Raw genomic sequence first — 27,170 nt, forward strand, 5'->3', positions numbered from 1 at the left:
AGCCCTCATCGACTTCATCGTTTTCGAAAAGCTCCCTTTTCAAAATGTTTTCCGTCCACGCTTAAACAAAAAGGTGGCGTTTCAAATTCCTCCAGTTTGAAAAGCGTTTTAAAAAGCTAGAAATAAAGTTGCGTTTTCCAATTTCTACAGTGTAACGTGGACTCTGCCTAAAAATGCATTACAAAGCAAGCAAAGTAATTTACTCTCCATTAGCAGCTAAAATCATATTTATTGCCAATCAATTACAAGGGCAATTTATACAGCTTTACAAAGGAAATATACAAATATACAAAAGATCACTTTTAGGCATTTATAATCTTTTTCACCGTGGATTGTCTGCTTGTATAAACATAAATCTATAGTTATTTATCACCTCAAAACAATCAGTGAAATTCAACAGGCGAGGGTAAAACCCAGATATTAAACGGGTTAAATCCCGTTCATGCAGGTGAAATCCCGTTCATGGGACTCCATCCCGTGGGCTATTGTTGCAAAATAATAAATCTACAATGACTTATTAAAAACAAACATGGGCAGGCCAACAAGCCATTTTCGAGTTCTCGACATTACATTGAAGAAGCTCGCTTTGGAGTTTATCGCCAATTATTCGAGAGAGAAAATGGCTTATTCTTACAGATTTCTATAATCTTGATCTCCGTTATTAGAATGTTGCAACCACTAAAAGGTATTGCTCTACATGATATGACACCCTGGAGGCAATTTGAAGAAATTGCTCATTAAAGTACTCCTCAAGACAAACGTGAGTTCTTTTTTTAAAAAAATTGCTGACTGTCATTCAAACTCTATGCATTTTTGTCACCAGTGGTAACTCACTTGAAAAAGCCTGTAGAAAGTTGCTGAGACCCCGAGTCTTCTGCAAGACAGTTGCTAGGCAACATAACAAGTCTTAAGGTCGAAAATCACATATTGCAAGAGGATTGGTGAGGGTTTTGGGTTACGTTTCATGTTATTTTTTGTTCTTCATGCAACTGGACCAAAAACTACCATAAAATTGTCTTTTCAGTGCTTAATTAATTGAGGAAACCATGGTCAACATAGCTGCCAAAACAAACAATTTGAAATATCACTGACAAAAACATTAACTGAGAATCTTCACGTGTACTCATAAGCTAAATAAAACGAAATAGCATGCTCTCATTAAGGACCTGTTTCATTTTAGTTTTCACCTATTGTTAGTAGTTAAAAAAAAATTGACATTATACTGTTATACATCCATCATCTGTATGCTGGGGAGTCAAATCTAGCATGGTCAAAACAACCTGTGATTAACGACAAAATAGTGTTTTACTATCAAGATTTCAATGCAAAATGAAAATATTACTACGCTCACTTTGCAGGTTATAAACTCGGTAAAGCATTTGGTCAGCTGCTGACATGATGCACTTTTCACGACTTTAATTCAAGCAACTCAACATTATGAGAAGGCAGCCACCCAAAAATAGGTGTTTTGCTGTCCATAGAGTTCAAAAACAGGACTGAAGTCTTTGAGAATGAGAAATGCTACAGGAGTAAAACCCATTGAAAAAGGTTAATGCTTGTTTCTCCTACAGCAGACTTTTCCTACATTCCAACAAACGATGGTGAAGGGTCAAAGTCTGGGAAGAAAAACCATAATAACTGAAAATCGGGGGCATATTCACATCCCCCTTTTTTTGTTGTATTTCCTTTTTTTGGTGGGGGGGGGGGGGAGGGCGTGGCTTGTGGTATGCCACAATTTCTTTGGCCCTCTCTTTCTGAATTTTCAGGACCCACCCCCTGAAAATGGCATTTGGTCAGCTGCTGACATGATGCACTTTTCATGACTTTAATTCAAGCAATTCAACATTATGAGAAGGCAGCAGCCCAAAATAGGTGTTTTGCTGTCCATAGAGTTCAAAAACAGGACTGAAGTCTTTGAGAATGAGAAATGCTACAGGAGTAAAACCCATTGAAAAAGGTTAATGCTTGTTTCTCCTACAGCAGACTTTTCCTACATTCCAACAAACGATGGTGAAGGGTCAAAGTCTGGGAAGAAAAACCATAATAACTGAAAGTTGGGGGCATATTCACATCCCCCTTTTTTTGTTGTATTTCCTTTTTTTGGGGGGGGGGGAGGGCGTGGCTTGTGGTATGCCACAATTTCTTTGGCCCTCTCTTTCTGAATTTTCAGGACCCACCCCCTGAAAATGGCCACAAAGCTTTCTTTGGATGCACTGAAGTGGAATGCAAGGAAAGTGTGTTCTAACTGCACAGAAATTAAACAAAAAATATATGACGCACAGAAATAGTTGTTATGCAATTTTAGAGATATTACATGTAGACATATTACGAGCATTTTGCCACAGGCTAATTCTCTTTTATGCATAATAAACAGGAATCAGTTTATTATACACAAGAAAAGTTAATGAATATTGTCATTAAATTTGTTATTAAATTTGTCATTAAATTTGTCATTAAACTTTCTCACAAAAACAACATTTAAACATATGTCACTACCAGTCACTGCTAATGCACAGCCTCAATCTGCTACTGGGCAATGTTTGGATACCTCCGGAGGGTGGAGAGAAATAGTGGTTACTGGGGAGGGGCTACTGGGGAGGGGATTAATGTCAACAAGCACATAAAGATAACAATAACTTGAAATAAACTATCCTATTTGCACGATGCTACATTCTTGATCCTCGCTGCCGTAAAGTCTGAAAGAAAAACAACAGCAGTAATCAAATGTTATAACTAATTTAAAAGAATATAGCAAGAATTCAATTTAGTGACAGTAAGTTGCCCTGTTTCTAATAAGCCTCTAGAGCAGACTGATCAGAAAAGCAGGGCTTGAAAAATATTTGAACTCCACCTTGCCCATTGGACAAGTAACTCTCAAATTTTGCTTGCCCCGGGCACTTCCCCACTTGCCCAAGTTTTCAAACTCATTAATAATTCATGAACCCAAAAATGGAAGTCAAACTACGGGCATGTTTTAATGTAATAAACCCATCTTGACTGTAGTCCTCTTAGTGCTGATCACTTTCATGTTTACGCCATTATATTGTAATACTTCCACAACTTTTAACTTCTTCATTCCGCTCTTATGAAGTTGTACAGTTTGTAATAATTAACTTTGTTATTATACAGCCTTGAATCAATTTCTTCAATTCGTCGAAGATTGCATTCGACTGCTTGAATGTTCACCTGCGTCTTTTCTAGCTCCACGAAATCATTGTGAAGAGAAGCGCAAGAAATTTATAACACGCAGAATTAACAACAAGTCGCCTTCTCACTTCAGTTTTGACACAGGCACAGTGTTGAATTTGAAAAGCCGGCGAGAGCAAATTTTTTCATTTGGGTGAATGAAAAATAGTTCCAGGAACTCTGAAAGTATTTTGATGACTTACTTATCCATTTCTTTTTAATAATACAATAGTTTTCATTTTGCACGGCGGCGCCCAAGTATTTTATCACTAGCACACTTGCATGTTTCACCGAAAACAGAGGTTTACCCCCAGGGGGGCACTGCCATATATGGGCTATATAGGTATGTGCCGCTGTGAAGGGTATGGTTTTCAAGCAGTTTACTCTAGGATAGGGTATATCAATCAGAGCGTTTGGCTCTAGAAATGGGTATACTTTTTCACAAAACTGACTAGTTGGTTGAAGATTTTATCTAGACTAAGGAAACCAGGAATTGCCACTCAAAAATATAAAAAAAATCAAATCAGCAAGTTTAAATTTACGCAAATCAGCCTCAACAGTGTCGATAGATGGGGGGATTTGGGGAGTTTACTCTAGTATAGGGTAGCAAAATTCAGCTGAACTAGCTCTGGTATAGGCTAAGGGTTCCAGGGTCCCAGCGGCACATCCCCACCCAGAAATTCCCAAAGTACCTCCCCCGGGGGTTTACCTGGATTTTAGCATCAAAAATGCTGGCTTCGTTTTCGTGGTAGAAATATGCGGCTTCTTTTTGCGTACAATTTCTACAGCTTTAATATATTGTTCTTGAGTTACGTTCTGTACAGAGAAACTGGAAAATGCTCGCAGAAAATTGCTTAAATTTTAAGAAAACGCAGCTATTTTTAATCCTGGAAAGAAATTTGACCGGGGCAGATTTTGATCACATGCCAGGCAACCACTTCTGAGCCGTGAGCACGTGTCACGCAATCAACAAAACAACGCTATAAATTGTAATTTTCGTCAAGCTTCATCTAAACACTTGTATTGATTACCCTTGAGCCTACAATTTACCTTTTCTTCTCAAAATCGTTATCAAAAATTTAGTTGGCAAACGGCCTGCCTGGGTCCTTGCCCATGGGGCAAGCAAGGAGAAAAAGTTTCTTGTCCAAAGGAAAAATCTACTTGTCCCAGACGACCGGAGGGTTTTTTTTCGAGCCCTGCAGATGAGTGAATTATTTTGTCTGCATTTTCATCTGAGTGTACATGTAACATTGAACATATTGATTTGAAAAAACAAACCAATCACTGCTATGTACAGTTTTGATCAAGCATCCATCTGTTAAAATTGAATAAAGCGTTCTCTGGTAAAAATTATTAAAACTATGAGCCTTCGACAGCCAGTCTACTATCTTCGACAGATAACGACAGCACAAAGAATGTGGTATCTTGTCCCCATTGATTTTTAATGGAAAGTTAAGTTTGTAATCACTGCCTTGAGAGGGTTGTTATGTTTCACTATTGGTGAGATACACTGGAAGCTAATAAATGTGGAATTTCATAGCTACTATAAGAGAGCTGTTAATTTCAGGGGTAATGATCATTACTTTTAGAACTTTAACATGCCAATTCAAAAAATTAAGTTGTAAATAATCTTTAATAATATCTTTTAAATCCAGCTTTCTCTATTTCAATACCTCTGCTTTATCACTTGGTTTATTTCCTGCTGCTCCCTGTTCTTGTGAATCAGACACGTCTCTTGAGACAACACATAAAAATTCTGCTTGATCTTCACTGCCATAGTTATAATTACTTCCCACACTTATTAGCTGTAAGGTATAACGAAACAGGTTTTAAATATTATCAGGTCTGATCTAAACAACCTTTGATAATCAGGCTCATTTTCACTTCCAACACTTATTAGCTGTAAGGTAAAAAGAAACATGTTTTAAATATAATTATCAAGTCTGATTTAAAAAGGCCTTTGATCATCTAAGTAACAACAAAGAGAAGCTTGTATTCTGGGGGCAGACAGCAGAATCTGAATGTCAGTTCAGGCGCAGAGCACTCTTTCAACATAGTGGTGTGTGAGAATGTGGCGTTGTGTGCCAGATTTTTTGAGGAGCTTTTGGTTCTTTATCAAACCCTTTCCAGCCCCCTCCCTTCTCCTTCTCTACTGCTTACTGTGTGCCTACACTGTATGACGCTGGTTGACAATAAAGTATTTGTCAATACCCATCAATAAACATACATTAACAGAGGTACATACATTGTGACTCAGCAGGGGCGGATCCAGAATTTTTCTTAGGAGGGGTGCACCACTAAGGAGTGGCATAACTGAGTGTTTTTGCAGAATACCAGTTACATGTATATTACAGTAGAAATCCGTATGCACACCCCCTGCACCCTCCCCATTGACCCACCCCTGCTCAGTGTGTTCAAAGTAAAAATATCTCACCTAAGAACACAACATAATTAACCCGGTTACAGCTTAAACCTGTCAATCGGTTGTTCAGGGATCCAATACAGCAATCTTTAGGGCTCTGTACCTTCTGAACAATGGTATTATTTTCATTCCTAAACTAACCTGTTCAAATCTCCAGCCATCCGACATTGTTGAAACCATCTGGGTAAGTTCATCTTCGTGGCACTGTAACACTCTGTATACATGCTTCTTTGATTGAAGCTGGCAACGAAATACACATGTACAACAGCTATGTTTTTACATACCACATGATTACACAAAACACACCTAATACTGTGCACTTATTCAAACCCCAGTAAGGAAGGTGGCCTACACTCAAGCCTAAGAACTACATGGAACATTATATACATTTTTGTACTAGGATTGCATCTTCAACATTCAAGTAGGAACTGCTCAGTATGGTTGAAGTTGTGGTATTTTTTCGTCTGATTAGCTGCATTAGTTTGGGAGGAAAAAAATTATTTAAATTTCTTGGACCTTATTCACATCTGTAGGTGGGGGAGGGGGGTGCGCTGGGGAGAGGGAGGAGCAAATGATGCCTTAGTATAAAATCTGTGGTCTTGAAAACTTTTGATCCAACCTCAAAATCTTGGAATCCTTTATGATACATCACAAAGTCTCGTTTTAGTGTGTTTCTTCCTGACTCAGAGTCTGTAATCAGTTAAGTCTTGGATTTTCAAACAAGGGTCTCTACATCTTGGCAAGTCTCAAGTTTCATCATTCATAATCCCAAACAGTACCATACTGGAGGTGTTCTCCCTATCCCAGGGGATCACAGACCCACCCAAACATATGCACACGTTAGCGGAAAGGAGAGGTACTCTCCAAATACATAAACTACTGAAAAAAAAGGAACATCTAGGATGTAGTAGTGTTGAATGAATTTCAGGTTAAGGTGATTTTAAACTAGTCTGATTTGTATCTTTCTAAATTTTTTCCAGATCTATTAACACAAAGAAAAACATAAATCAAACAGATCCTTTAAACAAAAAAAAAAACATAACTCAAATTTCATTTTAAATCACATGAAGACCTTTAAATATAAAATTTTTAAACTAGAAAATTTACATAAAACAAAACTTACAGGGAGCTTCTGACGTGCTTCTCTTGACTGTATCCTGTCTTTTATTATTCTAACAAGAGGATCAATATTATAAAATTCTGCTTCCTCTAAAACACCTACAAAAAACAAACAGTGTTTTTAAAACAATGCAAATCAGAAGATTCCCTACTCAAGGTACATGTATGCTGTAGGCAGGTAACAAGGAAGGTCTGTACAGTTTCCATTTCAGCTTGGTAACCCATTCACTGGTGCTTATACATGTACACTGTATCTGGACTCCGTAGAATGAAATATCAAGGAGAATTTTTACTCCTCTCTGGATGGGATGCTTGCCCATTAAAAGGTTATAACCTCTTAGTAGCATTTAATTTGCCAGTACTCATTTACACACCTGTGGATAAACAGATGCATGGTGAGAATAAACTGAGCCAGTTGAATAATGACACAACATGATGACCCTGGTTAGCACTCAAAGTCAAGACAGCTGGTTCTGAGGGTTGATGTCCTAACCAATACAAGTATCACAGAACACTACTACTGTCTACAGGGCAGGGAAAAGAAATTGAAATCCACTTGCCCAGTGGGCCAGTAAAATGCAGTTTTCACTTGCCCCCACTTAAATATTACTTGCCTACGTGGTGGCCAGTAAGGAAATCAGAGGACAACTTATGCGAAAATTTAGAATGCTTGGATTCCTAACTAATCCATGCTTTCAACCTAATGGTTAACTAAACTTCTGACTGGAAATCATCATTTATCAAGCTGACATTTTATTCAGACTCGCAAGACTCCTGAGGCTAATTTCACTTGCCCACCAGGCCGCTGAACTTCTATTTTCACTTGCCCAAGAGCAAAATTTACTTCCCCTTGGAAATCCGACCTGGTTTTTTTCCTGCCCTGTTACTTCACAAGATTACATGTAGATTATGAGCTTGAGGTTTCTATCACCTCATAGAAATCTCTAGCTCATAATCTAATTGTTTGAATAGAATACTTACAGACTAAATTTCCTTCCAATTATTTCTCTACATGTTAAATGTAGCACTAAAGTTCTTTACCAAAATTCTGCACGGATTGAATTCTTGTTTCAAAATGCAGTTGTTCACTTTTACTAATCAGTACACTGGAAATTTTTGAGGTTTAAAAGTCATGCTACAGTCAATTTCCTTTCTTAAGGGTTTCACGGAATTCAATTAACCAGCAAAATTTCTAAATTTTCCTCTGGAACACACAGAAAAGCAAGAAGAGTCACCATTATGTAGACAACCCTTAGCGACTGCATGCTGATGGCTAACAGCGTGCGATAGCTCAGTTATTCAGATTGCAACATTTGCATTAGTATAATAGTAGAATTCTACTACCGGCAATAAATATACAATAAATATACATATAACAACAGTTCTTTTCAGAACTACACTCACCCGGACGATCACACTATACGAACTACTAAATATACATATACATATAAATGTACATTACCAATAATTAAGTGAAAGTAGGAAGCCTATAATTATTATAGGCTTCCCACTTTCACTTAATTCAATCAATCTTGGAAATATGGAGTATCAGCCAGGATTTTTCAAGTTTGGTCAGATTTATTACAGGTACTCCTAACTTTCTAAAACTTTCCAGATCTTAAGCCCCGACCAAACGATCGCAACATGTCAATGCAACGTATCACAACATTGTTGGGAGTAACATGTTGCGTGCATTTGGCCACCGTGTTGCGATGTGTTGTGACATGTTGGGTGTTGTTGGCTCGAATTTGAAAATGGTCAAATTTGAGCCAACAACACCCAACATGTCGCAACACATCACAACACGGCACCCAAACACACGTAACATCCTGCGCCCAACAATGTTGCAACATGTTGCGTTGACATGTTGCAATCGTTTGGCCGGGGCTTTAGTTATTATGATAAATATCTTCAAAAATGTTTTGTAAACTGAACTGTTTTCAGTTTTGCTAAATTTGCAGCAGCTTCTGTTCACCTTCATTAGAGAGAAGAAAGCATTTGCTGTTGTTTGCACTATGTTCATAGAACTTAACAAAATATATGACCATAGTTTTTCTAACAATAAAATTAGTGGAAAAGTCAGAATTCAAGAAAGTCGCCATAATTGAACCAAAATAGCAAAAAAATTGATTGCCTGTAACGTTTCACACGACAAAGCATAACAGCTATGACATGCTGACATACTTTGTGCATGCATGCATGATCGTAAATAGAGCAGTTACGAGCACAGGTTCACTCTCATCTCTCACAGAGCAGAAATAGAAGGGAATCTCTATCTCACAGGGTACGCAAAATGAAATTTGCAAACCTATTACAAAGCCATGCAATACTTTTTAACAATAATTGCGATTCATTTAATATTTGTGACACAATCATTGCAATCCATCAATGAAAAACAGGATTTAGAAATTAGATTTGACTAGTGCCCAAGGTGGTGTGAGTTATGGAAAAAATGCCTTTTTGCTTCTATAACCAATCAACAAGCAGGAGGGGAATGTTCTTCTCCACTGTTTCTGTAGGTAATCAGCCTGAAGTAGTATAAACAGTGTCTGGAAATTTTGGAAATCACATGGATTAGTAGTGTTTTAAATAAAATTTTGAGCAAATATTTCAGTATTTTGGAGGATTTTGCAGAGTTTTAGGAATTGTGCTGTTTATAATTATTGTGCTGGTTTGACCAAATTGTGCAGTCCCGCACCCATGCACTGTCAGAAACCTTGCCTTTGACATGTGGTCTGTTGGCCCAAATAAATGAGTCAAACTATTTTTAAGTGTAAAATCCCTTCTTTAATTAGGTGTCTTGATATTAACTCAACTGATAATTTAAAAAATATATTAACCCAGAGATTTTTCCTTGAAATGTTCTACAGTAGATTCTTCCACCCTGTACGTCTAGCATCAGATGCAAGCTAGTTCCAGGTTACTTGGAGAATATATGAATATGATCCATGTTAGCACGAAGCTAAACTGCTGTCCATATGTGACTGCTGGCTCAAAAGACAAGTCACTGCACATGGTCGCATAAACAGACAGCTCTTTTGCTTAAAACAAGAATGCTGTTGCTTTCCTTCTTAAACCATTCACAGACAATGATGTTAGAGTCAATGAGGCCTGACTATCCATAACATCATTACTATTATAATAATATAATCAACACCCATATGTGTGTATTTGAAAAACTTGTATGTTGGCATCTGGTTTTGTAGTCAAATTATCTCAGCTTTGATAGATTGCTCTTTTTATTCAGAAATAAACTTCTTTAAAAAAACCTTTAATTTTTAACTTCACACAGAGTTTGCTAGCCAGTTGGTGATGCGTGTCACATGAAAAAATATTTTACTTATTGCAACACAAGACCTTCACCATATACCATCACATGAGCTAAGCTTGCTCACAACGCAGCTCAGCATCTTAAAATTAAGCTACCCTGGTGAATACTCCAAACTAAAAATTGGCAAAATATATCAGAAATCGATGATTACGCCTGCTTTATGTTTACGGAATATCTAGTGGGTAATATTGGGGGTATATGCTCTTTTCGAGGCTTCTGTCAAACGTTTGATATCTTCCGATAGTTCAAAACTGTCATGGCGGTGTGCATTGCTAGAAACTGTGCCCCAGAGAAGTGTAAAGGCTACAGGTCAATGTGTTTATGTGCTTCATTCCTTTGCTATGAGTCCTAGATGCAACGACATACACCGGAGCCCTGCTTGAGGTCATATGAAAAGTATAAAACTGCTTCTAGAACCGGATTTTGTTCTCAGCGTTCAGCATGGAGTGTAAAAGTTCGGCAGGCATGAAACACACGAATCTCTTACAAAGGGAAAAATATATATTACTTTGAACAGAATTCCCTGCTCGCAGCAAAGAAACTGGTATCAAACTAGGAAATACATGGTATTCATAACGGCAATTTCCAACGCCAAACGCTCCAACCTGAATGTTTACATAGCAAAATACCTGGGCGAAGTCATCTGTGAAGGAAACAGCTTAAAATCGGCGTTACAACACGTGAAAATTGAACGAACTTACCTTCTTCGAGGAGGTCTTTATCGATTATGAGTTTGCCATGCCGTAAATAGTTTAAAACAGGTCCAAAATAGCGAGGATCCCGATCTATCATATAAGCACCGTTCTCGTCCTGAAATGTCAAAACGTCCAGTGGGTTAGCTGGGTTGAACATTCGACAAAACTTCGAATGAATTCAAGCGCTTTCTTACCTTGTCCGACGGTAAATCTGGATCTTCTGCGCAGAGCCGATGCAAGAAGGAGTTTGGATGTCTACAGAGCGTTTGTTTTGTCGTTAAGAAGTAAGTTCCACCGACGTTTAATTTCACCCAGTTATTACCAGCAGTAGCCATCTTGTACACATCGTGTTATGAAGATGAATTGGCCGAAAGATAATAATTCGGTGAACCGTATTGATTGGTCGGCGACAAAGCTAAAAATAACTTTCTATATTTAGCTCCCGTTAACCTGGACAAATTCACCTGGCTTCCTCGATCTAAATCTGTAAATTTCCTGCACAGAAAAAGCCTTTGCAAAAGAAAGGCTCGCTCACGAGAGCTTCCGATTATTTCCGAAGATTTCCGACAGAGACTCAAAGGGCTTTTTCAAACGCCCACGCAAAATGGAGCGTGGTCTTCAAATGATGCACAGCTGCCAAAAACATAAATTGAGATTCTTCGGGTTTTTCCATCGTATTTGGATTTTCAGCTAGATTATTGACAAATAACATAACTTAGAATTTTCTGTGAATGCTATTATTGCCTTGCGACCGCAGTGAAAGTTTTTGCCTCGAAAAAATTATTTCCCTAAATGCTGAATGCAAATAAGTGGTTCGCTAAACAAGAAATTAATCCATAAGTCAGTCTGCTGGCAAACAAGAGATAACAATTTACATGCGGCACAAGAAAAATGAACAGGGAAAAAAGAAATGGAATTTCTCGGCAGAAAAAAAATGTAGAGAAAACTTCCTGTTTTACCGTTTTCTACACCAAGTTTTTCCCGATCGTCCGCATTAAAAAAATGGAAAAATTAAAAACTATGGCATCCGTCTAAAATCCGATTTAGTATTCATGAAAAAAAAAAAAAAATTAAAAGAGAAGAAAAATTGCAAATATCTTTCGAAACCGAGCATCTGCCACCATCGACAAAGAATGGTTCCTCAGTTCCTTGATAACAAAAAAAATAAATGATTGGCAGGCAAACAAAACAGAAGTTTAAAACATATTGCAACACATATCTTCCGTGTATAAGCTACAAAGCAACAATTTCCAACCTCGAGAAAAATGAACAATAAAATCATCTGAAATGGTTTTTATTGCGGATATGTGGGCGGTGTATGTGCGAGCGTCAGTAACATGTTAATTGAACCTCGCACGCCCTCGATCACTGCTAATCTCTTCTAAGTTCTTAGATTGCACGCCCACTATGTTGGCTTATGATTTTTCTATTTTAGAACACGGGGGAGTGTAATTCTTGTCGTAGTACACCCACTGTTAGCTATCTCTAAACTTGCACTTAACTCGACGAACATCGATTTTTTGCTTTCGAACAAATCGTTTCGCTCCCGCCTTGCTGGAAGGTCCGTATAGTGAAAAACTGTGACCGAGGTCTGCCCGAGACCGCAAGCCGAGGGCAGCATTTTCCAGCCCGAGGTCACAGTTTTTCACCACCAGTATACGGACCGACTCTAAGCCGGCAAATAACATTTTTTTTCCTGCGGTAAATTGGCTTACAAGTGGGTTTGTTTACTCAACTTTGTCATTGAATTGGCTTACGCGCAGTACAAATAATCGTAAAAATCTAGCGAGCGAACGAGCGAGTAACTCAGATCTACTAGCAAAGAAAGATGTATTAAAGAATAGATCTATTTCGATCTACTTTATGTTAGTTGCATCTAGTTGACCAGTTAAGTTCTCCAGAATTGTTTTTCCGGTGTGAAATAAGTTTCGGAAGTTGTACTAAGCACTACTACAAAAACAATTTCTTTATAATCAGTCGTCGCGAATCCCTCGAAATCAGACTTTTCTACCGTAAATTGAGTAGCAGAAAGCGAGGAAATTCGTTAAGTGTATTCCACATAAATTCTCTTAAATATAGCAATGATCAGAAAGGTAAACTCGACTGCAACTGACTTTTCCTTTTTTGAGAAACACGGGATTACGCGCCATTACAGCGACGAGCTACAAACAACCAAACAAACTCAATTTACTTACAGTGACTTTCCTTGCCATTTAAAAGCGAATAGAGATAAACTTGCGTTGATTAATCGTCGATGGAAGTGTGAAAAGGGCAAAGGTTGACCATTAACCGCTAGTTCACTCACGAAAATTGACCAACACGACAATTTCACCCGCGCTGTTTCCCGCCGTTACCGTGACCGTGGTCAGAGATAGGAAAATCCGGACAGCGTTAAGAACCAATCAGATTGCAGGATTGGTTACCGTGCCCTCTTGGGAGAAAATAAAATCTAAGTTATCACATGAAAAAGTTACCTTGGCTTTCTCATTATACTCAAGCCGGTCCCCATGCAATTGGCATGCCGTCTTCTCGAAATGACAGCCATGAATCCCGTAAAAAAAATTATTATTAATATATCACTCCCAAATACAAAAATCGCTCACCCATTTTACCTCGTCTTTCGATAAAATTTGTCCCTCTCTCTGTAATATTCAATCACTGCCAGCTATTGCCGCTTTGAAGAAACTCTTCCGAAAGTGAACAAATCGGAGTTTCATATGTAATCCTCATACTGGTTGAACTTGATCATTACCAGTTACTGCCCTGCCCCTGCAGGGCTTTTAGATAAAATATGGCCCGCTGTCTGGTTTTATTACACTGTGGGGGAAATACTTCTATGCCAAGGCAAGAGCGTTGGCTGTAAGAAAGAAAGATAAATTTGAAGAGACTGGTAATTCGAAATTAAACGGATGGCTATTTATCAATTTGAAGTTCATAAATGCCGATGTTTCGCGCCGTATGAGCCCCCTTCGTCAGATTTCACTTTGCTTTGACGAAGAGCGGACGCTTGCACCACAAGCTCGTCAGGACGAAAAATTTACACTTTATCAAAGTTGAAAAATAGCCAAGTGTTCAATATGTTCACCGACGTACCAGCTTAACTGAAATGAAACGAACTGGCTTTGGAAGTTGTTAATGGACTCCAAGCCTCCAACAGAAATTCTTAGTCCTTATTTTGTCCCTGTGTTGAGTTCATTTCAATTCTTCTATTATTCTCTCTCATTCTGACAACAATCGTGTCAAATTAGATCTAATGGGATTTTTTATTTCACGATACGTAGTTTAAAATAACAAAGGTTTTGTTATCACCGCCTGAAAGCGTGCATACCTGCCCCACCCTTGGGGAAAACTTCGTTACTTTGAAGCGAGGCTCGGAATTTCGCGCGTTGAATGAACACACGAGCTGATGTAAATTTTTGGTTTCAATATTTGTCTTTACTCTACAACGTCCTGCTCTCGATTCTAAGCGAAGTTTGTAACATTCACAAGCCATGAGCGCCCGGCGATCACGTCGTTCAACCAAGACCATGGATAAGGATGTGAATCTGTCAGTAATGATAGGTAAGGAGTTAACGGACGTTTCAATTTTCAGTCAACTGGCAATTTGAATTTTGACAGTTAGAAATAGCTCAAACTATCTTGATGTTTACATAAACTTATGAATGATGACAAAATTGAATGCATTTTATGCAATTTAAAAGGCAAGGTTTTCCACTCTGCAACAGGTTTTCTGTTTCATTACCAGAACATATCTTAAAATCAAGCTTATTAAGTGCAATTTCAAGGGTCAGTAAATGAAAATCTAAATCTGAGAGTCCGGCTTCATCCGATTAAGATAAGCTTGTCTTTGGAGATTAATTAATAATACGAGTGATGTTTGTTGCTTAATGTTTTTTAGGTCAAACAAAAAGGGGGACGTGGATTACAGGAATAATTTTCGTACTTTCTAACCTAAAATACTAGTTTTAAGCTTGATGTGTCTATAGTTAGACTTAACAATAGCTCACTTTGTTACTTTTCACACCTGTTAGACAGTTTAGAGGATGTAGATACTACAAGAAAAACAAATAGAGCAAGAAATAGTCTTTTGACAAGTACACCTGACAAAAGGGAATCGACAGAAATGGAGAGACGGTCATCAAGCTCCACTCGAACAGTAAAACGACCAAGTCGACAAGTGAACGATGACTTCAACGATAGCAATAATAACCTGGAAACTGGCGAGCAATCGATTCATTCCAAAAGTCCGATTTTAAATCATAATACTTCGATGTTTGACGATAAACCCAAACACTTGTATGGTAAGTACAGGAATTCTTTTGTGCATCACAAAACCTAATATGAGCTCCGGTTGCCGTTTACTCGCAGGATTTCTCTTTTGTCGTGGGCGTGATGAAATGGAAATGGCGGGGATGGGGGAGGGGTGGAACTGGCTCCTCTCACTTCCCAGTAATCAAATGGTCTAGCTACCCGTTATAAGACAATAAAGATAACAGTGGCAGCAGCATTACAGAATAGCAATGATTCACAGTCTTGTAAGGTGTTGTTTTTGTGACTCTAAGCTTTCAGATGTGTTTCTTCGGGCAACTGCAATTTTTTTACCACTTAAGAGCAGTGTCTGAGACATGACTTTTACTATGTACAGCTCCAATCTGTGTTTGGATTGGTGTTGCTGATAACATAAGTTGTTAAATTCTTTGACAAGCAACACAATGAAAAATGCTGTGCAGTGTTTTCTGCTGCATGTGCAGTTGGAGAGAAATTATTACTGTAACTAGCAAAACTTCAGAACAGTTCAAAGGGAAGAGATAGTAAGTTGTCAATTCTTGATTTTCACGAAATCATAGCCATGAGGCCAGATGACATATTTATGTACATGTATAAAAGATAGTTTTATTTAGCTTCTTTTGTTTGTATATTCACCATGGCTACCTTAAACCTGTGTCAATTAAATCCCTCAGGATTAGCTTCAAACCAGCAATATCCTAACAAATAAAAATTATCGTTTTTCAGGCTTAGACAATCCGGGTGATATTTCTTCTGGTAGGTATAATTTGAAACATAGGGTTTTCTTGAAAGTAAATAATTTTTTTGATAACTACATGATGCACTGATGGGACAGAGTCTAATAAAGAGCCATTTTTTTTGTCACCTGCAGTCAGTGGTTTTTACATGAGCTGTACTTTCTGGGGTCACAATCTGGGGTCATAAATACTTTGACCCAGTGTTTTTTTGACATATCTCATGTTTTTTTCTTTTAAGTTTACTTAGTAATTTTTGGGGGGAAGAAGGGGGGAGTTTGATATATTTTTTGGATTTTTTGTATTCGTACAAAATGGGGCCAGAATTTTTTAGGTCATTCATGTTTCTCTTTTCATCAGTACCTAACTCTGACTGTAAATGGTGTAATATATGTAAATGACAGTTATGACTTTTCTGGTGTATTTTAAATAGTACTCAAATTAAACATCATGCTCATATTTGGATTCAAAATAACTTTCATTTTAGAGGAGAAATGTAGGAAAGTTAAAGGACCTTAATTAGTATGGGGTTTGTGTGGCAAACTCCAGATTGAGATCCAGATCCAAATTTGAGCCTAGCCAGGAGGTTTCTGTTGTGTGTTTGAGCGAGAAGATGACTACATTCTCAGTGCCTCTCTCTGTCTGGGTCTGAGTCTTACAAAAAAGTTTTGACATTTTTCTTATTTTATCAATTTGCAGATAAAGAATTTGAACAAAAAAGCAAAACTAATGGGAATACCCTGACAAAACCTGTCATCAAGGTAATTTTGTAAGTTGCACTGTAGATGTTTGATGTCAACTGGACAATATTTTTGGTGCAAATGTATATGAAATTAATTTATATAGATCTCTGAATAATTTTTGAGTACTGGCAAAGGTCTCTCATTTTTTTTTATGCACACTAATAAAACATACATGTATGTTCTCGTATGAGGACACCATGAAGGTAGTCATTTGTACTTAATACAAGCTGGGTGGGGGTGATGTGACAATGTGGCAACCAGTATCACGTCGTGTCGATCTTGTACGATTAATGCACCCGTCACAATAACTTGAGGCCCATCTCAAAATGTCTTTTATTTTTTCTTTGAAAAGCAATATGTACACAATTTTGAGAGGGTCTCGCCTATGAAAATTGTGTGATGCAATTTTTGATGTAATATATCAAACATGAAAGACGGTTTAGACTGTGTTTGACCACATTTCCAAACACCAAGAAGAGACTTGAAAATACGATGCGTAGCAGAGTATTTTTGACAAACTTTGAGGTGTTTGGAAATGTGGTCAAACACTGTCTTGAGTGTTTGATAAATCTTCTCAATCAAAACTAAAACTAAGGAGAAAATGGAGAAATAAAATTGTAAAAATCTATGCTAATTAAGATCAGATATCCAAACACCGTCACGGTCATGATTTCCTTTGTTTAAACTTGATGAATTATTAATGAGTTTGAGAAGGTTTGGTCTGCAATTCCATCATTGGTAATTAATTAATTAATTAATTAATTAATTAAAATTGCAAATTAAGCTTATCTTTTTAGTAAGAGTTAGTATACTTGGAAAAATCTCAAAATTATCATCATCTGCTACCAATACCACAGTATATGCAAAGCTGTTCAACTTTATAGGTCCTTGCACGCATTGCAGGCCTATGATTTTAGGTAAATGGCTCCCACCTTACAGCTAGTGGGCCCTTCATGCTATGTTGGTGAATGATTTGTAGAGACCCCCGTGGCTTATATGTGTATCTTAAAATCAGTCACTACACATGCTGCATTTTGTTGCATTCCTGAATCTTTTTATATGTACACAGATTTTTTACAAATATTCTTCCATGATCCTCTTTGCTTGCCTTGGTTTCTGTTTACTGGCTGCTTTGATGGGAATAATTAATGACATTCATCACCAGAAGGTATGTAAGAGCAGCCTCAAGTTAATGCACGTGACTGTACTTGGAGTGGGGGACACCCCACATTGTTTTATGTGCACTGGGGTCATGTGTTTGGCCTATGTAATATTATCATCCCTGAAAATGATGCCAAAAAAGGTAAATTCTAGAAAGCAGAAAAAAATGTATACAAGTACCTCGTATCTGACCTAGAATTAATCCATGATCCTTATCCCATATGAGAGTAGTCCGGTATACCCTTGCACTAGCTTGCCCTTGTTTAGTACCTAGGCGTTAATATTTTGCCGCAGTTGATTGTTTCGGGTCAAGTGGTCCAAGGGGAAAGGTGTACTCCGGACCGTTGGTCTTGGATATGTCTCTGCAATCAATTGACCATGAACGCCTAGGAGTAGGCAACCCTTTTCCCACAGAAATACAGCTCATATTAGAAAGGTAGGCCTATAAGGGTATCATGATGTGTCATGATAGCTTTTCTTGTCACTCAAATTAATTTAGTCTTAAATGAGTGTTGCTGATAAAGAACTTATTAAAATTGAATTAAAAGACATGAAGAAAACAAATCAAATTGTGCTTCTTTTTTATGACTAGCCAGCACTTTATGCTTCTTAAGAAAATAGCCCAAATAAAATATGCACGCTGATTGGTTTAAAATCATGTTTCTATTAAACAATTAGATCATGAACTCAAGATTTTTGTTGCGAGGTAGTTCACGACAGCACAGCCCAAGTAGCTATAACGCATAGAAATCGAAAGTGAATAACCTAATAATTAGGTTATTCACTTATTCATTATTGTTTTAGTATAAATCTACTAGTTGTCCAAAACTTTATCTAAATCCTCTTCACAGTACAGACACTTTGAAAACGTTAAGAAGTGGCTGTCATTTTGTTAACAAGGGCACACTACTACGCTACTCCCTGTCTATCACAGAATAGATAGTGAGTAGCATAGCCAATCAGAGAGGGGCATTTGCGATAGAACATTAGTAGATTATCATTAATATACCAAAACTCAATAGAAACACAATGCATGTTTTCTATTTCTTAATAAAATAAATTGATTGGAAACTCTTATGGGAAGGTGTCTCAAAGGCCAAAGCTTTCAAAGGAAAGAATATAAACAATAAAGTGGAATTCCCACAGGGCTACAGGAGGGGTAAGGGGTGTCAAACAAGGATATGCATGTATTGTGGAGCAATACAATAAATATTACTAATAGATGCTTTTAGGCTTCATTAGTGTGTGACCAGGTCTCCCCCTCCCCCTTCATCACACAAAAATCATAAGATGGTACAAGAAATAAAACACACATTAAAAGGACACTGTAGGGAATATTGAATGGTTCTTGGGTTCTGGATTTAACAAATTAAAATGTTCGCAACATTAATGTCAATAATTGGCATCAATAATAAAGCGTATTATCGTTTGTCTCACGATGTAGTCACTTGAGATGTAGATCGCGACGTTTCGACTGCTTACTGCTAGTCTTCAGGCGATAAGGTCGACTGATTGCACGGTATCATTTATATCACAAAGGTTGGCTGTGATTGGTGCATTTCGATCCTCCTATTGTTCCATTATTCCGGTGAGTAGCTGTTCCCTCAGTGGTCCGCTGTTGTACCGTTCTCCTGTTGTTGTGTTTCTTGATTGTGGGTATCCATGCTTCAGGAATTTCAATTCCACTATCCCTGTTGAGAACAACATCAACAGGGATAGTGGAATTGAAATTCCTGAAGCATGGATACCCACGATCAAGAAACACAACAACAGGAGAACGGTACAACAGCGGACCACTGAGGGAACAGCTACTCGCCGGAATAATGGAACAATAGGAGGATCGAAATGCACCAATCACAGCCGACCTTTGTGATATAAATGATACCGTGCAATCAGTCGACCTTATCGCCTGAAGAAGACTAGCAGTAAGCAGTTTGAAACGTCGCGATCTACATCTCAAGTGACTACATCGTGAGACAAACGATAATACACTTTATTATTGCATCTACCACGATGAATAACAACAACCAATTGGCATCATATAATTAATTAGTCATTGTGGATACAATTTCAATTATGAACAGCAACAACATGAAGAGGATGTAGCTGAGATCAAACTCTTAAAAAACCGGATCAGTAAACTGGAACAAATGCAGTCAAACCAGGGTCTAAAGAGTAAGTAAGAAAAACTCTGTATGCACTGTTAAGTTGTAAATTGCACTTTTTATAAAAAAAAAAACTCTGTATGGATTTTATTTGAGGTTTGCAATAAGATAAACAGTTTTACTGTAAATAAAAATTAAGAAAAATAAACTTTCTGGGGTACATATGGTGCCATTTGGCTTGGTCAGTTAAGAAACCGAAGGAAGGGACTGAATTTGATTGAATTTTAGTGTCAACTCTATGAGAAAGTTGTCTTGTGCCAGTTAACTAGAAGAGTCTTTTTTGAAGAAATTACACATAAAAGGAATGCTTATAGGCTAGCTTAGGGTCAACTTAGATTATACCTCAAGCTTTGTTAATTGCTCTGTAAGCTCATGTGCACATACACATACTAAACCATACTGTTCCTTTGACAGCGGCTCAAGATCATACTTACCAGAAAGTTTTTCTACGTGATCAGGTTTGTAGAGTCCAATACCATTGATTATTTTTCAGTGGTTGATTGGTTAGCATGCATGATAGATGCAAAGCTGCTTTTGAATGATTTTGTGTAAACCAATCAAAGCAATGATGGTGGTTTACGAATATCTGGCCTGTCAACCCTATTGTAGTTCTTATTTTCCATTGCTTACCCAGCTCCCTTGAGTTCTGATTGGTCAATTGCATTGTTCTTTACAAATAGTGGTTCTGTGCTTCAACTCTTAGTTTTAGCACAGTGAAACAATTGTTTTTTAACCTTGATCCCAGGGTCTCTCTCCTTCTCCTCCCTGCGAGGAAGGGAAGCAATAGAGAACCTGGGATTAAGGCTGTGTGTTTTCAGGTTGTTGTAGCTATAGACAACTAAATTGTCAAAGTTCATTGTCTCTTTTGTTTAAAGACAGTCCAATGTGATGTACAACAATCGGGAGAATTAATGGAACAAGCACTTCGGCGTTGGGATGCTGACAAGATTGGCATCCCTGATTATGCGTTAGAATCCTCAGGTTAGTGTAGAGTGCATGTTTGACTTTGTTTAAATTGTATTTCTCAGTCTCAGTTTCGCCCATGGACAATATGGGAGGCATGGTGCTTAATGGTTTGGGCGCTGTCTCATACGAGATCCAGAGGTTGAGCGTTCAAACCGTGCTGTGTTGTATAATTTTGTTAATGTTAGTTTCCCTTTAAACCTTCATGCATAAAACGTTACTGGAAATATTCTAGGAGTTAACCTTGGCTAAACCATCTTTCTTGGAGTAGTCATACTACTATATCCCTTTCTTGCTGTAAATCAATGTCAAGTGCTGACTGCTAAAATTCTACTTACAGCAACCTTAGAACTGCAATTTAATCATTTCTATCACAGTTCTGTTTTCCTGTGAAAAGTCCCGGTTTCCCCTTTTCACGGTTCAGTCTGGAGTGAAGTGATGTTGCGTGAAAGCCTGAAAGCTGGCAAACATGGAAACCAAAAGGACTATCAGTAATCTCGCCCGCGCCCGTGGCCCCGCACATCAATGGAATCGAGCGGCCCTGGAACTGCTTATCAATCAATCAATCAATCAATCAATCAACGCTCTGAATGCTTATTTTCAGGGGTTTTATTAACATTTTCAGCAGGAGGGTAACCGGTTTTCACAGGTGGGCAAAACTTTCTGAACAACTTTTCGCTAACAAAAAACTTTCCTCTGGATAATCAAACCAGGTGACAGGCGGGCAAAATCATCCTCACAACCGGTCAATTTTCCCGGTGCCCGGCCCTTAATGAAACCCCTGTCAGTTTTACATGTTTTGAATCACTCTATAGGTGGTCAGATACACAGTTCATATCACTCTGCTACATTTGCCAATGGAGCTCCTCAAGTGTTGGTGTTTGGTGTTCCTCTCTGGTATGACGTCAAGACACCAAGGGTGGTTATTCAGGTTGGTTGACTAAAATAAACTTGTCGAGGAAAAGGTTGTTGTTATTCATCGTGGTAGATGCAATAATAAAGTGTATTATCGTTTGTCTCACGATAAGCCTATATCCCCTCAATGACAAACTTTGATTTCGGCTAAAACAGTGTCGGGCCGGCAACCTGTTGAATTTCAGTACTTACAATGAGTGACAAGAGTGTTACACTTAGCAGTAAAAATTCCATTTTCAAGCGTTTTGGAAAAAAATTCCCCCGCCCCCTTCCCCCTGACAATGTTGATTTTTTTTTTATTCCGTAGACTACACAGATCACAGCATCTACACAAGATTAAATTGGCGAGCCGGGGGTATCAGAGAATGAACGCTAGATGCGTTAAATAGAATAAGAGGTTACATATCGAAAAGCATCATTTTCTAAAAGTATCTCAACTAATTTGTCGCCCATTGTAGTTCTCTATGTAGATTCGATGATATTTTTCTTTTTCTTTCTCTTTAGCCTGGAAACAACCCTGGAGAATGTTGGGCTTTTCAAGGAAGTGCTGGCTTTGTCGTGATCAAGGTTGAATTGACTTACATGTGATTTCCGATTTATGTTCTTAATTACGACGAAATTCCGCGTAATATAAATCTATCAGATCTGACGGTGAATATGTTCATTGGCAGCTTTCTCAGATGATCAAACCTTCTTCGTTCACGTTGGAGCACATGGCAGCATCTCTGTCCCAGTTTGGCGATCAAAGTATTCCAAGCGCTCCCAAAGAGTTCTCTGTCTGGGTGAGTAACTTGCCGTCAAAGTCCTAAATGTTCCTTTGTCTACAAAAGCGATGTCTGACTTTTCTTGTGGCAAGAAGAGGGCAAGAACTGCGAATACTCTCAAACGAACACACGTTAATGCGGAGGAATAATTATAAACTTCTTATAGTGCTGCAGATCGTGTCATTTAATCTTGAGAAATTCTTCATTTATGCAAACAACTCCGCGTGAGTCCTCTGCATTTCAGCCAGTCAAAAGCGTGATTGGCCGCTGGTTCGTGGGAAAGACCCAGTACCGGAGATGAACTTTTCTAGCCTGATAAACTTCTGATATAATGTTCAAAGAAAGATGACTTCTAACCTACTTGATACGGCTCGTGTTCTCAAGGAATTTCTCTTTCCCCGAAACATTCATGTTGAGACCGAACTTTCCCGCATTCCACTTCAGTGCGTACGAACAATAGCACCAGAGCGAGGTTGGGGTGGACATTTTCATACATTTACTGTATTTTGGTCCACCCTGACCTCGACTTGGCGCTATTGTTTGTTGGAATGCGGGAAAGATCTATATACAACAGAACACTTCACAACCACGAACTGTTTCATACATTCTGAGAAAATAATGCCACATACACATGTGCAAAGTTCCGTTGTTTATCGGGTAGTAAACAACGTCATGTAAGAAACACCAGACATACAAGAGTAACATTTTCATGTAAGAAACTCAGGATATGACAATTCACGTGTGTTTCCGAGCTCGATAGACTCACTGATAATGTTTTCTACCGAACTGTGCGTTCCTTTATTCAACAGGGCTGGAGTGATGCTCATGGTAACGAGAAAACACTGCTTGGCGAGTATGTTTACGATCATAAAGGATACGCTCTTCAGAGTTTCCCAGTTCAGGTGAGAACAAAAGAAAACGGATTTTGTAGACCTATAAATTGATTCATCATTGTTTACCCGACACAATACAGCGGCTACATGTTCGAGTACCTATCATGGTCACTCAACAGATGTTATGTATGGGGTTCCCTTTAAATCATTATGGAGTTTAAGTAACCACGACGGCGACGGCGAAGACAACGCCGATTAAAAAATGACTATATATTTTACCTACGAATCTCGCGATACTCATTTACTTTGTTTATCACTGACAAAACTTTCACGAAACTGAATCTGGGACACAGCGATAAACTTGAAATAACATTTTAAACAATTAGCCGTCGTGGTTCACGTTCTCCAGACAACGCAGAATTTGGTCATCTCACGTTGTTGTTTTGCCGAGGACGGTAAAGAAATGTACCAAGAATTATAACACACGTGCACAGCCATTGTTCTCCTAATTAAATCTTTTGTTAAGCGACGTTCCCGTTGCCGTTGCGGTAGTGGTTTTCTTAAATTGCCTATTGTCTCGTACTCTTTCTTGAGAAAGTACTTACTTTCCCAAGTTTGTTAGAACAATGCATGCACAAACGCAGGGACGTTTGTTGACATGCTCATCGAGCGATGTATCAATGTATCAGCGCAAAAAGTTCCTTGCCCTTGAAAATTATGGGTGTCTTCAGGACTCGAAAAAATTTGAATCCAAGACGCAAAGCCGGCGTTTTCAAATTCCTCCGGTTTGAAGAGCGTTTTCGAAAAGCTCCGTTTTCGTGATGAATTAAAGCTCCATTTTTAAATTCCTCCGGCGTAGAGTACATAACGAGTGGAAACACTTGGTGATGTTGCTCGTGATATATAAAACTTTGTGAGTGACTTACGTTGACAGCACTGTTTCTTGTTTCTGCTTTCAGGCCAGCACAGTCCCAGAATTTCGATTTATTGAACTAAGAGTGCATTCCAACTATGGGAACCCTTCCTACACTTGTCTGTACAGATTTCGAGTCCATGGTTTGCCTCACAGAAGCAATACTGACTAACCTACTTTCCACTAAATTGTGTTACGTTGTAAATGTATTAAACATCTAAAATAATATAGTTTAAAAAGAGCGATGTCGCGTTATATAAGAACGTTGTATTTTGCGATGTGTGAAAAAAGAACTTCACAATAATAGTTAACTTATGTAGAGAAACTTGGATATAATAATTTACCAAAAGAAAAAAGAAAAAGAAAAAACAACGATGGTTAAAGGGCTAGTGCCTCGGCTGATAGATCGTGTTTTAATAGGTATGCTGGGAGCTTGCTTTGAACTCGCTTTATTATCTTGCAGTAGAAAAGTAAAACGCAAAGAAATATCTACTTGAAAGGAAAAAAATGCCTGGGAACGAGGCTGTTTACTTGTAATTCTATGCTTCTTCCCCCCAAAAAAACTGGGTCTATTGTGCTCTGCCCGAGCTTTTTGTTCAGATAATGTGTACATCTGGTGAATTAGACTATAATACTAATGTTAGGATAGTGAGAACTTCGAATTCCGATCATCAGCCTTGGGCACTGCCCCTTTAAGACTGGGGAAGACTGAGACAATTTCAAACAGCGAGGTTAGTTTGGCTGTAGGTTCCCTTGGCACAGTACAATCAATTGCGTTTTGTAAAAAGGCAGATTTTCATCGTTTCTACAGACTACATTTTCAAATGCCTGTTCAATTTGGAGGATCTGGAAAACTAAAAATTGAGGCTAAATAGGTCTTGTTTTCGAGGATAAAAATTAAAATTTTACAAGTAAACGCCGTTGTTTTGATGTATTTGTTGCATATTGACCATAGAATCATCTAGTTCATCAAGATTTCGAATGAACTAACTCACAACATGAAAACAACAAAAAAAACGTCAGACGTTGCCATGATTCTCAAGCAAATCCCTCCGAGCTCGAAGCATCCTCTGCAATAATTGCCTCCCACAAAAGAGGATAAGAGAGTTAATTTCCCATACGCATCTGATATAAGTCTTATTTTCAAGGTAATCCCTCAAGTTATTTTTAGACATGGCACCCAATTCGTTCGCGGATAATGTAACCACGCGCGTTTCGCGGATGTTTTCGTTGAGTATGAAAATGCGTGTAAAGTCGCTTGGACTGTCCACGGAAGTCAAACCCACGCACCAGGATTGGCTATTTCTAGATCCTGAACCGAAGTGACCTGAGAATAACTTCAGAGGGATTATCCTAGGAATAAAGCCTGTATTGGAGATTACCTCTCTTACTCTTTCTTCATCCTGTCTTGTCTCTCGTCATGTAAAACTGAAGAGGGATAGAAGTATGTTATTCTCCGACTTTTACTGGCAATTTTTCGACAAACGCACATTAACAAATTGACGTCAGTTTTTCATGCGTCTGTCCTGTTATTCTGTTATCATGAATTTCGTCATAACATTGTCAAAGCAGCTGTGGATCCATGAGGCGATCTGCAGACTACTTTGACAATGTTATGACAAAATTCATTGTCACTAACAGGACAGACGCATCAAAAACTGACGTCAATTTGTTTTTTACGATAAATTGTCAAATTGTCCACTCTCGCTCGTTAACGCATCGCATAAATTATAAATTCTTGTGTCTGTCCGCTTTTTGGCAATAAAAATTAGCCACTGAGCGCGCGAGAATTTCTACAGTTATCGTAAAATTCCTTTTTGACTTCAACTGGTCACGTGTGTAAATTTGGCATATCAAGCCTTGAAGGGCGGTTTTTCGTCCCCAGAGCTATTCTAGTCTTTCCGTCGAAAGGGGCCTTGACGCGAGAAATGTTTCTTGTGCCAAGGTGTTTCACCGTGGTCAGAGCTCTCAGCCTGTGTTCTTCTGATCGTCATGAGTCCATTTAGCGACCCATTAAGCGCCCCCATTTCTTAAAAGCGCTACCTTTTGAGTGACGTTTACGTTGATAAGCACCCAGATTCCCATATTAAAGCGCCCCCATTGCAAGAGCGAGATTCACGAAGCTCACAGCATGGACTAATTAGACAAGAGAATTATCCAGTCTTCTGGGATTTCACTCATGATCGATGAAGTAAACGCGTGAGCAAGAATATATAAAATAGTGGCAGAATCTAGATTTATTTTCATTTCTCTCAAATAAACAAGTTTCTTTGCTTTTAAGTGCTTCGCAACCGAACAATTTTTTTTTTTTGCCAAATGGCTCCAAAAAGTAAGCATTGCCCCGTTTTAAAGCCGTTTAAAGAGGCGACTCGAATAAACAATGAGAGCGAGACCGTTTATCCAGCAACTTTTAAATGTGAGAAAATCTGAAACTTTTTTTGTAGGATAGTAATGCCGTTATGCAGTCAAAACTTCAGAAAGTGCATTCATTTATTTTAAAGGAAAAACATCAGGTCTGTCTAAAATTAATTGCAAATCGATTTTTGACCATTATCGTCAATTTGTTCCGTTGCATCATATGTTACAACAAATTGGACAATCCGCTAGCAAAACATACACCAGGGATCCACTTCAAACCATCTCAAAAATAAATTGGACTGCAAGGGGCACCTTCCATGTCATTCTTGTTCTTTGATCCAGCTTAAATTTAAGCACACCATAGTAACCTATAAGACAATTAGGCCCAGTTCAGACGTCGTGCTTCTGCCGTGCCGAACTAAATTGCAATTTGGTTCGACTGTAGCACGGCAAGAGATCAACTCTGATTCAGACGTCGTGCCAGAGTCGAATCAAATCCAGGGTTTACTGAGGCCTCGAAACAATTCTCCTCCTAACTCCCCGAGGGAACGAAATCTCGCCAAAGTACACTGACATAATTT

At 38.3% G+C, this 27,170-nt stretch overlaps 2 protein-coding genes across 2 annotated transcripts; one reads left to right on the forward strand and one right to left on the reverse strand.

Annotated features, from left to right (window-relative positions):
• Positions 1-209: 209 nt before the first annotated feature.
• LOC110058975 (BTB/POZ domain-containing protein KCTD5-like) lies at positions 210-11,309 on the reverse strand. Its single transcript, XM_020765643.2, has 6 exons — positions 10,948-11,309; positions 10,760-10,868; positions 6,732-6,826; positions 5,750-5,848; positions 4,860-4,991; positions 210-2,696 (listed from the first exon to the last, which is right to left on the reverse strand). The coding sequence occupies exons 1-6, from the start codon at positions 11,086-11,088 to the stop codon at positions 2,667-2,669; spliced, it is 606 nt and encodes a 201-aa protein (XP_020621302.1). The 5' UTR covers positions 11,089-11,309; the 3' UTR covers positions 210-2,666.
• A 2,512-nt stretch (positions 11,310-13,821) lies between these two features.
• On the forward strand, positions 13,822-25,147 carry LOC110058959 (SUN domain-containing protein 2-like). The gene is made up of 13 exons (XM_089290123.1): positions 13,822-14,314; positions 14,785-15,054; positions 15,767-15,796; positions 16,474-16,535; positions 17,587-17,685; positions 19,763-19,853; positions 20,258-20,301; positions 20,719-20,824; positions 21,622-21,737; positions 22,226-22,288; positions 22,393-22,503; positions 23,295-23,387; positions 24,278-25,147. Exons 1-13 carry the CDS (start codon positions 14,245-14,247, stop codon positions 24,401-24,403), a joined length of 1,281 nt encoding a protein of 426 aa, XP_089146249.1. The 5' UTR covers positions 13,822-14,244; the 3' UTR covers positions 24,404-25,147.
• The last annotated feature ends 2,023 nt before the right edge of the window (positions 25,148-27,170 follow it).

This window comes from Orbicella faveolata, unplaced genomic scaffold (genome assembly GCF_042242905.1).
Source record: "Orbicella faveolata isolate gen_17 unplaced genomic scaffold, um_ofav_v1 contig_2, whole genome shotgun sequence".
NCBI classification, from domain to species: domain Eukaryota; kingdom Metazoa; phylum Cnidaria; class Anthozoa; order Scleractinia; family Merulinidae; genus Orbicella; species Orbicella faveolata.